Source organism: Cricetulus griseus, chromosome 2, assembly GCF_003668045.3.
Source record: "Cricetulus griseus strain 17A/GY chromosome 2, alternate assembly CriGri-PICRH-1.0, whole genome shotgun sequence".
NCBI classification, from domain to species: domain Eukaryota; kingdom Metazoa; phylum Chordata; class Mammalia; order Rodentia; family Cricetidae; genus Cricetulus; species Cricetulus griseus.
Window position 1 is genome coordinate 310608195 of NC_048595.1, and position 12668 is coordinate 310620862.

General features: G+C 42.6%; 1 protein-coding gene across 1 annotated transcript; it reads right to left on the reverse strand.

Moving 5' to 3' along the window:
* Positions 1-1079: 1079 nt before the first annotated feature.
* On the reverse strand, positions 1080-11943 carry Zcchc9 (zinc finger CCHC-type containing 9). The gene is made up of 6 exons (XM_027401749.2): positions 11788-11943; positions 10117-10526; positions 5951-6101; positions 5738-5830; positions 3673-3741; positions 1080-2384 (listed from the first exon to the last, which is right to left on the reverse strand). Exons 2-6 carry the CDS (start codon positions 10498-10500, stop codon positions 2266-2268), a joined length of 816 nt encoding a protein of 271 aa, XP_027257550.1. The 5' UTR covers positions 10501-10526; positions 11788-11943; the 3' UTR covers positions 1080-2265.
* Between the last annotated feature and the right edge of the window lie 725 nt (positions 11944-12668).

Here is a 12668-nt window from a genome sequence, read left to right on the forward strand (position 1 = left end):
GATTCTGGGAAATGTAGTAAAGAGTGGGAGGCGCCATGTGAGGTTGGCGCCCTCAGTAAGATAAGTCCTTGTAAAAACACATAGATTAGTAGTTATGGGTTAATAATTAAGTCAGAGCTAGCCATTAAGAAACCATAGCCAAAGGCCAACAGCTTTATAATTAATATAGTGTCTCTTGTATTGTTTGGGTTTGACATGACACTGGGACCAGACTGGCGGCAAGAGTTACTGTAACAGTGCACACCCTTAATCCCAGCACTCAAAAAGCAGAGGCAGGCAGATCTCTGTGAGTTCAAGGCCAGTCTGGTCTCAAAGTGAGTTCCAGGACAGCCAGAGCTGTTACATAGAAAAACTCTGTCTCTAAAAGCCAAATGTGTATGTGTAGAATATATACAAAATACAAATATATTGCCATAACATATACACAAATATATTATGCACATATAACATTGTATAAGCATAAGGAACCGAGTTTAGATTCCCCACTGTAAAAGCCAGGCATGGCAGTTTTCCCCAATTTAACTCCACTCTTCAGTCCCACTAACCGAAATACATGTGGCCTCGCTTATTCATAGCCATAATCCCAGTGCCCTCGTACAAGCAGTGCTCGAATCCTGGGTAGACAAAGTCCATGTCAACCTTCTCTGGCATTCCCAGTTCAAGAAACATCCACTCTGGTCTCCTGTTCATCCTGCCTGGGGGACATTCCTTGCAGCCCCTGTGCACTTTCAGCACCTGTAATTTCTCTTTACTGCTTTCACTCCCTGACAGATTAAACCATTAACATGAAGCGTGATCTAGGCAAGGCAAACTGGCCACCAGCATTGCAGCAGTCAGGACTGTTGAAAAGCACATGCTTCCTCTTGCTCCTGTGAGGATGGGGCAGTCTGCACTCCACAGCATTCACGATCCTCTCCAGCAGCGGAGCTTGCAATTCATTTGAAGTGCACTCATTTCCTTAAGCTCTGGGATGCGGAGCACTGTTTGTCATCACATTTCCCCCTCACCAAAAATAAAAGAACAGCTCCTATTAAGCCTCGAACTGTTAGGCTGTGCAGACATGAAAACAGACAAAGAGCTTCTTTTCTTATTTGGTAAATATTTAGCTTTTGAGGCATCAGTAACTAATCACAGCTGTTTCCTTCAGTTACAAATGGATTCAATCAGGTAAAATTTCAAATGAAACTCAAAAACCACCAGTCATTCCATTATACTGCACAATGGCCATGGCAGGGCTTGTGAAATATATGTATTAAATATGCATGTATTCATCAAATCAGACAAAGAAGCTAATGGGTCTCTGATTAGTGTTCTAACTCTATTATGGTGATGCTTCCATCACACCCTGACTCATCTACAGCATGGGAACACAACACTGGGAAGTCTAATACACAAGCTGTCATACCGTCACTCTGTCTGAATACTGCACATTGATTTTTTTTGGCTAGAATTCCTCTTGAAAAATTGAAGGCAAAATAGAGCTGTGAAGCTGGAGTACTCTTTAATTTTAATATTAGTAATTAGAAATTTCTAATATTAAAAGTATTAAAGCTAAACCAAACTAAACAAATCCCTGTTTATCTCTACTAAGACTTACAAACAATCTTGTTTTCAAAGGGACTCTAGAGTGATAGTAGTGAACAATGTCCAATTCAACATAGATAAACAGCTGATATCGTTTTATTCTGTGCTAAAAATTACAGATTTTGTGACAACATACAAACAAATTTCTATTATAATAAATTGATACTCTGAATTAAGAATAACAAAATTTTACTTATTCACAAACTTGAAGCTGCTTGCTTTGTTTAGAGGTGATCAATTTTGATGCATCATTTAGATTTACAGAGATGACTGTCAGTCAAGTGTACAGTCAGTTAGGTCTAAGTTCTCTGTGTTAAATTATGTTCTTTGGCACATGCCTGTAATCTCAGCACTCAGGGCTCTGAGGCTGGATTACGAGTTTGAAGTCAACCTGGGCTACATAGAAACATAGAAACTGTTTCAAACATGCATGTCCACGTGTGAACACACACACACACACACACACACACACACACACACACACACACACACACACGAGAATCTAGAGAGTGCAATGAATCACCCTGCATTCCTTGATAGACTACAGGCAATGTAACTCCACCAAGACCAGAGTGGTGTCGATAATACAGACTTGCCTCCACAGGCACCCAGCTCTAACCTGTAAAGGCCTACTATGGAAAGTAACAGTGAGGTGTTAATTAACAACATTATCAACTCTTATTAAAAATGAACAACTTTGGGTACTTTAGTTTTCGGTTTCTGCGTTTTGGGCAGATCCAGAACTTCTTCATAGTCTGCACTCATTCCCTGTGTCCAGCGACCAACTGTGACCATCCGATCTGTAGAGGGATAAAACAATCAAATATAAAAACAAGTAATCAAATGCTTCACTTAGAGTGGTATCGGTTGAGCAAAGGAACTAGTTTTGACATGAATAATCACTAGAGAAGCCCCCATCCCGGCAGGAAAGTGAGCAACTCTGTAATTGATTAGAACCCTTGATTTCTAAGTACTACAGGCAATTTCTCATCCCAATTAGGGAAATGCAGCAGCTACTTTGCAATGCACAAACTGATGAGAAAGCTACTTCATTCTTTCCCAGAGTTCATCACTGAAGAGGCAATGAATTCCAAGAGCCCGTAAACAGCAAGACTTAGGAGGCATTAGATTTAAATGCACACGATTCCACCTGTGAAATTATACAACATCTGCTTGTCAGTTTTGTCATTTGGGAAGTGGCAATCCTCCCAGGAGGGAGAATTCAAATCCCACTTCATCATTTCAATCTCACTGCCTACACCATATAAAGATGATCTCCTTCTAGACAAGATTATAAACAACAACTCCTGGTTTTTTGCATTTAAACATTAGGGGAAGAAAGTAAGAATGGGGAGACAGTGATGAATTATGTCTATGAAATAAGCCCTGGGGACCCACCTCTCCATGCCTTCCCAGGGCTGAGATTTCAGGCATGCAACCACCATGGCCAGCTTTCTAGTCAGTTCTGGGGGCCGAAGTCAGGTCCACATGCCATTGAAACACCTGCCCAGGCCTGCTTGCTTTCTTCAACACAAGGTCATCTCTACTCTAATCCTGGCAAACTAAGGGAATAATGAACTCTACTTCTGTAGAAGTCTGCTGCATGTCTAACAGTGAACATTTAGAAGTTTTCAATGACCAAGGCTAGTATTTCACTAGAAGGAAAAAGGTACTAGGCAGACGCTGTGCTGATAACACAGTTTTAGTAAGTTAACAGCTTTACAATCATTTAGAACACAAAGCTCATGAGGATACTCAGGCTTATGAATGTTGAAAATTAATTTTGTATTTGAGTTCTAGCTTAGGAATCAATACTTTTTTGCTAAGTAACAAAGTAAGTTCTAGTATAATTAACTCCATTTCTGAGCAAATACACAAGCTTGTAAGATGTTTTTCAAAATAGAGTCCTGCAGTTTACCAGCTCTCTTCCCCAGAACAGACCTGAAGTCCAAGGCCTCAGGACTGGTGAGGTCACTGTCACAGGGCACAGCAGCTGTCTGCAGGCAACAGGGCCTCTCTGAGTTATTACTAACGGGATCAGTGAGCACAGAGAGAAATACCCTTATAGACGGAGGCCCAGGAGCTCACCTGAATTCTGATTTTCAGGACAATCTTTCTTAAAATGTTCCACAGAGCCACAGAGTGTACAGCCGCCACCTAGTAAAAGACAGAGTCACTGAGAACTATATCATCCTGACACAGGGTTTGTGACATGGATGAATACTTTCATGTTTTCCCATTGCTGATGACTGTAAAGGTAGCTGCTGTCAGGAAGCTGGGTGGGTACCATCACTCCTGTTAGTAACTCCTTTGCCATTCCTGAGTTTCAGAAGCTGCTCTTGTACCTGACCTTTGAGAGAAGTGGAGAAGAGACACATGACAGAAGTCACCTGTCCAAGAGCCATGGCACAGAAGTATAGAGTTTTCTCATGGAGAATCAGTCAAGGTATGGAGCCTTCACCTGGAAACAAAACTTGTACAGGGCCACATCCTACCTCAGAGGATGCCCACAGTTTCTCAGAAAGCAGTGGCTCCCAAAATGGTTAGCAAGCAACACTGCTCTAATAGATAGGTCAGATGGGGGTAGTCATTACTTAAGGGAAATCTGTTTCATACCTTCCATTGGCAGTCCTGCTACCCTAAAAAACACCCCCATCTATCTAATTTAAGCAACACTCCGGGATGGTGAGTTACAACATGTGGTACCCACAATGGGGCTTTCACATAGTAATAATCATGTCTGTGTGACATGCCAAATCAGAAAAGGTCCCCACAGGATACAAACCTGTCTCTCAAGTATGGCATGCACTTCCCTTGCTTTAAAACAACAATAAAAACTATCCAAGTCTGGCTCAGCATGCAAAGCCATTTTTGCTCACAAGTCAACTTTCCAGGCCCGAGACCCATCTTTATGCCACTGTGAAAACAGAAGAGGCCTCTGAGTAGTGCACTTACTTTAAAATAGATACAGGCCACAACTGAGCAAATCTAAGACACCACTGATGCATTTACCTAAATTGTTCTAATATTAACCTTGGGAGTCAGATATTGGGGTAAAAACCTGATAGGCTCAAAGAGCAATGGAGGAATGATCAGCTAGCTGATCCTGCCTTTCTACGAGTCCCAGATCAAAAAGGCCCAGCAAAATCCCCAAGTCCCTCCCTACTACGTCCTGTGCATCTCTCTATCCAGCTCCGAGTCCTCCATACCTCTATGGTTAATTCTAGTCAACTAGTCCCTGACTCCGTCCCCTGATTCAATTCTAACGTTATTAGCAGTCTCAGAGTGTCAGGGTGAACAAATATCCTACAACGAATCACTGATTGTAAGGTGTGCCATTACTTTACACATCTTTCAGAAAGTCAAAAAAGATGCCTATCCATGTAGGAGCCACTGATGGTATGATACAGTTTGATTTTGCATATAAAAATGGAAAAAATGCATCTCAGAATCAATGAAATCTAATTTCCATATTTCCATCATAAAGGTAACAAACTGACACAAGGACCATTCAGTAACTTGGCCGAAGACCTGAGACTGGTAAGTAGTGGTTAAAACTGATTCTACACATTTTCTCTATTGGACCTTGAGGAGGGAGACTCAAGACATGACACAGATATGCCAAGAATCCACTGGCACCAGCCATTTTATTAACAGACAATAATTTCCCCCTGCAGGTGTTCTGACACAACAGTGTTTTTTGCAGACACTGAGACACAGACAATAAAGTTACATGAAGCCCCAGGTCATGCATAAGGAGAAACTTCAGAAACAAATATCACAACAAAACAGAACAGTGTGTACCACACACACAGAATGGCATGCTAGGATGACATTCACATATTACACAGCTTTTCAGATATTTTACTAAATTGAAATATAATCTCTCCACTTCTGTTGTGCTTAAACAATAGATATTTAATACATTCTCACAAATAATGCTGAAGCAAGTAGTTTGAGAAATATTCTGTAGCCTACCTCCCTCCCCCTGATTTTTTAATAAGTTAAACTATAGTACACTAGTAGCCCAGCACAGAACAGTACTTGGTAAAGGCACTCAAGGTTTCACCTATTCAAAAATTTATTTTAAAAAGTCAGATCTTAATTCTGAGCAATGTGCACTTGTTGGACACACAAGAGCAATGGCACTCACCATCGGCATAGACTCCTTTGGGATTTTCAGAGCAGGACCTAGACAGGTGCCCCATTTCTCCACAGACAAAACATTTTGCAAAAGGAAATTCACCTGTAAGAATCAATGTTCCCATTAATTTATTCTGTTTATGACAAGTTGTATAATTAACAAGTTGGCTATTTAATGGTAACCTTCCCACAGCACCAAACATAAACCTAAAAGAGAACATACCCAGAGCGGGGTCTACCCTAGCTCTGCACTTCGTGATCTCATGCTCCGTGGACCCGCATCGGTAACAAATGCCAGTGCCCATGTCCTGACTTTCCAGTGCAGCCGGGCAATCGGCGACTCCGTGCCCAGGTCTTCTACAATGGAAGCATACCTGGGAAAACAAAATATCAGTCCACGTGGTAAAACTACTCTCCTGTCTTTACTAATTCATTCATCAAAACTGTCTTATTTTGTGTTTTAAAGTTAAAAAAAAAAAAAGAAGGAAATACTTTCCATATCCCCAAAGGTCAGATGTCAGTTTCTGTTATGGCACTGTAAGTGCTTCTGATAACTAATCCCATTAATCCATTAGTCTTAGACACAAAGTCATAAATGGCTTTGTAGGAGGCAGTTGCTCATATGAATTGAACAAATATGGGTCATACATCTTTTACTAAGGATGCCTGCATGAGAAAACAAAGGTTATGTTTGGGGGAGGGACCTCTGTAGAACTCACACAATGGCTATAAAAAGGACCACTCAAATTAACACTTGTATTTTTAAATTTCACATAGTTGACTGAAGCTTCCTTCAACGTCTCCACTATGACGCAGATCACAAGGAGCTCTCTGGGTAGGTCAAGCAGGTGGGTGTGTTCGAACAGCTGAGTGGAACTGGCCAGGAGCCAAGGGTCATCAGTGCTGGGAGGCACCAAAATATCATTAGGGTGTGGATACTTGAGAGATTGTGGCATCTGAGACCCATAGTGCTAAGGATAGCAGTGAGGACCATCCCACTGCTCTGCCTAGCCAGGGCAGGTCTAATGTCACCAATACTAATGGGGAGGTCAGAAAATCACTAGAACAGTTGTCTGCTCACATAAACATAACAGTTGGACAAACCACTTGAAAGAAAGACTGTCAGAAAGAAAGGGTCATGTCATGATCACCAGCCAAATCCTGTCACACACAGTCTCCTAAAAATGGGAACTCTGACATGGCCACCATAAACAGGTACTATCTATGGAGGCCAACTGCCTCGAAACCTGAGGCCATGATAATCCAGTGTACTCCATACTGCCTGATTGTGCTTCTTTATAGACAGAAGGCCCATCAAAATACAGTGAGGGTTTCCTGAACTTCCCGAGTACCATGATACAACAGCCCACATTTTCTTCATCGGGAGTATGGATGGAAGAGAAGTTAGTCACAGCCTATTTGCCAAGGCCAGAGGACCCTGAAGGCATGCGTGGTAGACAGCACTCCTGTTATAGCCAATAGTTCACAAGAGGAAAGCAATGGATCTCACTTGACTTGCTGTCTAGTAAAGTGATTAGTGGAAAGGAAATTTGAAGACTATGTAACAGTGGTTGACATTGGCTCCCAACAATATTATGTGGTGGGTCAGAACTATCATCCAAAACAAGCAATAAATGGTGAAAATACTAAGATGTTAAAAGAGTAATTAGGTAAACTATGGGAAGAGGAAATCCATCTTACTTTGCTTCCAGGATGTGCCAGCAACACAGTGAAGGATGTCAATGTTTATTCATGACAGTCACACTGAGAGACAGATTTCATTGACTAAAGAGCTTCTGGGTATTCAAAACATCACCCAGACTATGTAACTTCAAAAAACAGGTCTCTCCTGAGAATTGCAGACCATGGAAGAAATCTAAACCATGTCAAGTCATTTAGAGGCCAAGTATGTTGGCAGATGCCTGCAACTCCAGTACATGGTAGGCATGGACAAGAAATCACCCTGTCTGAGGCGAGCCTGGTCTACATAGCTAGTTCCAGTAGTCAAGGCTACATAACAAACCACCGTCTCAAAACAAACTAACAAAAAGCACAACAACAAAAATCTAAGGCCTCTAACAGTCTTCCTCACATTTAAGTGGAAAATGGCCCAAAGCAGCAGAGTGGCATTTAAACCACAAGCAAAAGTAAGACCGGACTTAATCAGGAGCTATAAAACCACCATCACTAATTTTAATTGTATTTTGTTAAAAAAAAAAACTTAAATAACAGCAACTATTTTCTTACATTGAAAATACTTTAAAAGTTTAAACAGCATACTAAATAATATTGAAGTTTTTGTCCACATGGATAATTAGTATTATGATAACCAATGCCTCTTTTCAAAAAGGTACAACCAGCATGCATAATAAAAACTTGGAACTAGGTCTGGAGAGATGTTAAGAGCCCTGCTGATCCTCCAAAGGACCCAGGTTCAACCTCCAGCACCCACAAGAGGGGTAGGAGCTCACAACTGTCTGTAACTTCAGTTCCAGGGGAAGCAATGCCCTCTTCTGGCTTCCTAGGCCACCAGGCACACAAGTGGTTCACAGACAATACACCCATATATGCAGGCAATACACCCATAAATACAAAATAAAAATTTATTTGACCCACAGCCAGACATAATGCAGAGATAGAGTCTAAACTGGAGGTCCTCATCGGGTCCCTCATCTCTCCTCTCGGAGCTTGGGGAACCCTGTGGAAGAGATGGGGGAGGAAAGATTGTAGGAGTCAGAGGGGATGGAGGACACCAGGAGAACATGGTCCACTGAATCAACTAAGCAGCACACTCATGTGGGCTCATAGAGACTGAAACAGCAAAAATGCAGCCTGTATGGATCTATGCATGTGTTATATCTATTAGCTTGTTTTTTGGGGACTCCTAACAATGAGAGCAGTGGGTCTCTGACTATTCTGCCTGCTCATGGGACTCTTTTCCTCCTATTGGGTTGCCTTGTCCAGTCTCAATGAGGGCTTTTGCCTGGACTTATTGTATCTTATTTGTTGTGTCTGGTTGCTGTCTCTTGGAGGCCTGCTCTTTTCTGAAGGGAAATGGAGGGAGACTGGATCTAGGGGAGAGGGTAAGTTAAGGGATGTTGGGAGAAGTGTAGGGAGAAGAAACTGTGGTCAGGATGTATTGTACGAAAGAAGAATCTGTTTTCAATCATCATCATCAAATTAAATTAGGGATTTACTCAGGTATGTTTACACTTTTTAATTCCAGCACTCGATTGGCAGAGAAAGGCAGACCAATGTGAGTTCACAGCCGGTGGGTCCACATAGCCAGATCTAGGCCAGCCAAAGCTACAAAGTGATACCCTTTCTCAAAAAAGAAAATGAAAACAAACAAAAAACCAAACATAAGGTAGAAGGTAAATGAACCGTACTTTCAAAAATGTCTTTTAGGGCTGGAGAGATGGCCGAGTCATTAAAGTTCTTGCCACACATGCGTGACAACCTGAATTCAAGCCTCAGACACCACATAAAAAGTAAGTCAAGTGTTGCAAAGCAGGTAGAATCCCAAATGGCCTGTTAGCTAGCCTGTAGAGTCTAACTAGAAAGTTCTAGGACAGTGAGAAATAGTGAAAGACCCTGCCTCAAAAACAAGGTAGATGGTGCCTGAGGAATGACACCTGGAGTTATCTTCTGGCTTCTACACACATAGGCACACAGAAATGGTTTTTGGCTAGACATGGTGTCCTAAACCTACAACTCCAGCCACCCCCACACCAACCACACACAAACATGTGCATGAGCACAAACGAGCTTGGAAGTCATAACAAGTGAGGGCTGTGATGTCAATATGCCTGGCCTCTACCAACCTGGGGAAGTTTACTGCCTCAGATTCTGGAACCTACCATTGACAAACACAGTTCTTGAAGCTTCCTTAACTTTCATGTCGAGAGGATTACAGGGATCTCTTTCTTGTGAATGAACTTTTTATGGATAACAGCAAAAGAACAGCCATTCCTTCTAAGCAATGGGAACCATCTTCAACTTGTGGTATCGAATATTTTTTTTCAACGGCTATTTGAAAAGGTATTACCATAAGACAGTGATAGGGCAAACATAGGTTTTGAATTCAGTTTGAATCTCACCTCAGCACTAACTAAGTGGCTTTCAGCAAGTCACTTAACCTGGGCACACTTCTGTGTTTTCTGCCTGTAATATGGGACTGTAATATAACAACCTGTGTAGTGTTGTTATGAAAACTAACCAGTACAGTAAGTGTGTGTGTGTATACACATGCTAAAAAGCACAGACCTTAAAAAGATGCACTAGGACGGCAGCAACTGGGCTCTGTTAAAATACGTATTGTGTGAGTAGATGAATAACAGCTTCTAGTTACACAAAGAAGTAAATTACAAACAGACATAATGATCTCACCATTGCATTTTTCTTTGCTGCTTGTCTTTTTAACCGTCTTTCTTCCCGTCGGCTGTCTTTCTTTAAGGCCACTGCAATTTCTTCCCGTAATTCCTGGCTGTCTGTTGCTATCAACTCTCCATTGTGAAGCCTCTTCGAGTTCTGTTTTAGGTATTCCATGAATCCATTCACATCTTCATTTAAGTACTCTTTTTTCTTTTTGTTCTTTTTCTGTTTTGCTTGAGGGGTATCATTTTTAAGGGGCAGCCTACTGAATTGACGTTGTCTATGCTTTGGAAGGTTTTGGTCTGTGCTCTCTGCAGATCCCTTCTTCATGTCCTCCCATGATGTTGCAGACAAGGGTCTCTTATTATTTGAGGTGGTCACTCTAGCCCATCTGGTCATGGTTTCAGCTGAGGCACTTTAAAGATCTGCAAGATAAGAACAAGTAGTATTCAACTGATTCAAAATTTATGGTATACAGACAGGTCATTATCATCAAAAATACTCATATTTCAAACTTTAAATCATTAGAACTCTACATTTAGGTATCTGCATGGACACACAGTATGCTGCAAAGATATTTCTCTAAGACAATTTTGGCACTGATGAGAGAAGTTCCATTCCAGGTGAAGAAAAAGACACGTACGTATCTTTGCTTAAAACTTTGCAAGTTGCCGACGAGTGATTTTTAAATCAGAAATCACATGCAAGTACTGTGAATGGTCTTCTCAAATCCTTTGGCTTTTCTGGCCATTTCATTCATTTCCTACTTTTAAACCCAGGCTACTTTCTCCCAATGTGTTTGCCATTTCAATTCGACAGATTGCAAAGCACATTAGTAAGCATACAGAAGGGTTGTCCGTAAGTTTGTCTTTATAGTTCTTCCTGGTAGATTTATAAATTAAGTATATAGTGTTTTTGGTCACATGAAAATCTTCTCTTATTAATAAGGGAGATTGTCATTTGCAGTCTAATGGGTTTAAGTCATTTTCAATTATCCCATTTCAGTGATTCATATTGTAAAACAAACTTCATACCAAGAAGTCTTGTTTGTATACCCTTAATAAATATGTTCGAATAGTCACAAGTAGGTTTCGTTTAGAGTACAGACGTGCACGGTTTTTTAAAGGAGTAGTTTATTTTAAGACTAATTATTTGGCTCCAACATAAAACTGAATAGTTTACTTTGCATGCTACCTAGCAATTCCAAGAACGGTTTCTTTTCCTCTTCAGTGAATGAGAACATCAGACACAACCCAAGAATGGAGTTGCCACTTTCACTGCAGCTGCCTGGCAGGCAGCTTAAAGCCTTGGCGCCGGCAGTCTGCAGCATGCCTTCAGGACCGGTAAGTGACGCTGCACGCCACTTCACAGCGCACTGGTCCCGGGTGACTGTCACCAAGAGGGTGGATCCTCCTCCTGACACCCCGGATGGGAGGCTCGGGTGTCAGGAAGATGACACGGGACGGTTGGACATAGGTGCTCCCACACGGGCGGCTGTGCTTCTCCCCATCCGCCCCCAGCAGCGCGTCCCGCAGGCACCCTGGGCCTGTTCCCAAGAGCCGAGCTGGGCGATCCGGCTATCGCCGGTCTCTGTCCTCGCGCCTCCCGCACGAGTCCGGCTCCAGCCCGCCAGCGACGGCACGGAGGCCCGCACACTGCAACCAGTGGCGCCCGGTAGCTCCTTACCCGTGTGAATCCTCCAGAGGAGCTGAGATAGCTAGCCAGAGAAGCCGGGCCCCGCACGAGGGCGCGGTCTTGCAGACCGGAAGTACACATTCCCTGACGCGTCACTTCCGGCGTGCCGGGCCTGGGTCGGGTGAGGCGTGGGTGAGTGTTGGTGAGGAAAGTGGCTGGTGTAAGTTTGTGAGTTGTGTGTGTCTGCAGGGCGCTGCGCTGCGTCCTGGGACTCGAAGATGATCGCTCTGTCTGTACTGTCCTGGACTGTGCAGTTTAGAGGGAGACACAGATGAAAGGACGGCTGGGATTTGGTATGGTAAATGCCACAAGTATGCTAGAAAGTGTAAAAGTGCAGAAACAATCCGCAAGCAGTTGGGAAGCGAGCAGCTTAAAAGACGTGTGATAACGCTCCTCATACCTTCGTGACTTCAGCCAGCTGGCTCCAGCCTACCGACGGTTCAACTCCGTGGGAGGTTTCACGTTTTGTGGGCACCTAGCCTTGAACACAATGTATACCACTAGATGGCACAGTCAACGAAAAGGTGCTGAATTTCCTGGCAGACCTGATTCCTGGATGTGAGGATGAAGATCAGTAGTACAGTAAACAGGCTAGAGACTAAACCCTTTGGGGTTCATGAGGAAACTTTAGCGTTCCTACTAGTAATATCTACTATTTACTTATAAGGGCCGGGTGCTACATGGGATAGATACACTATAACCCTGACCAATCTAACCTACCCAGTATCCTGAGAGGGAGCTATTGCTTTCTCCATTTACCTACAAGGAAATAAACCCAGAGAGGTGAAATCACTTACTCAAGGTCATACAGCCAGTAGGAAACAGAAACTTTGAACCAGAGTCTCAGGCTTTAGTTTTGTTCTCTACTATTT

Excerpts from the sequence above, each read along its gene's own strand:
- Zcchc9 (XM_027401749.2), bottom strand. The coding sequence starts at position 10,500 with ATGACCAGATGGGCTAGAGTGACCACCTCAAATAATAAGAGACCCTTG. Across the intron at positions 6,102-10,116 it reads CAGCAAAGAAAAATGCAATG|GTATGCTTCCATTGTAGAAG; the intron begins GTGAGATCATTA and ends TTGTTTTCCCAG. Across the intron at positions 5,831-5,950 it reads TAGGGTAGACCCCGCTCTGG|GTGAATTTCCTTTTGCAAAA; the intron begins GTATGTTCTCTT and ends TGATTCTTACAG.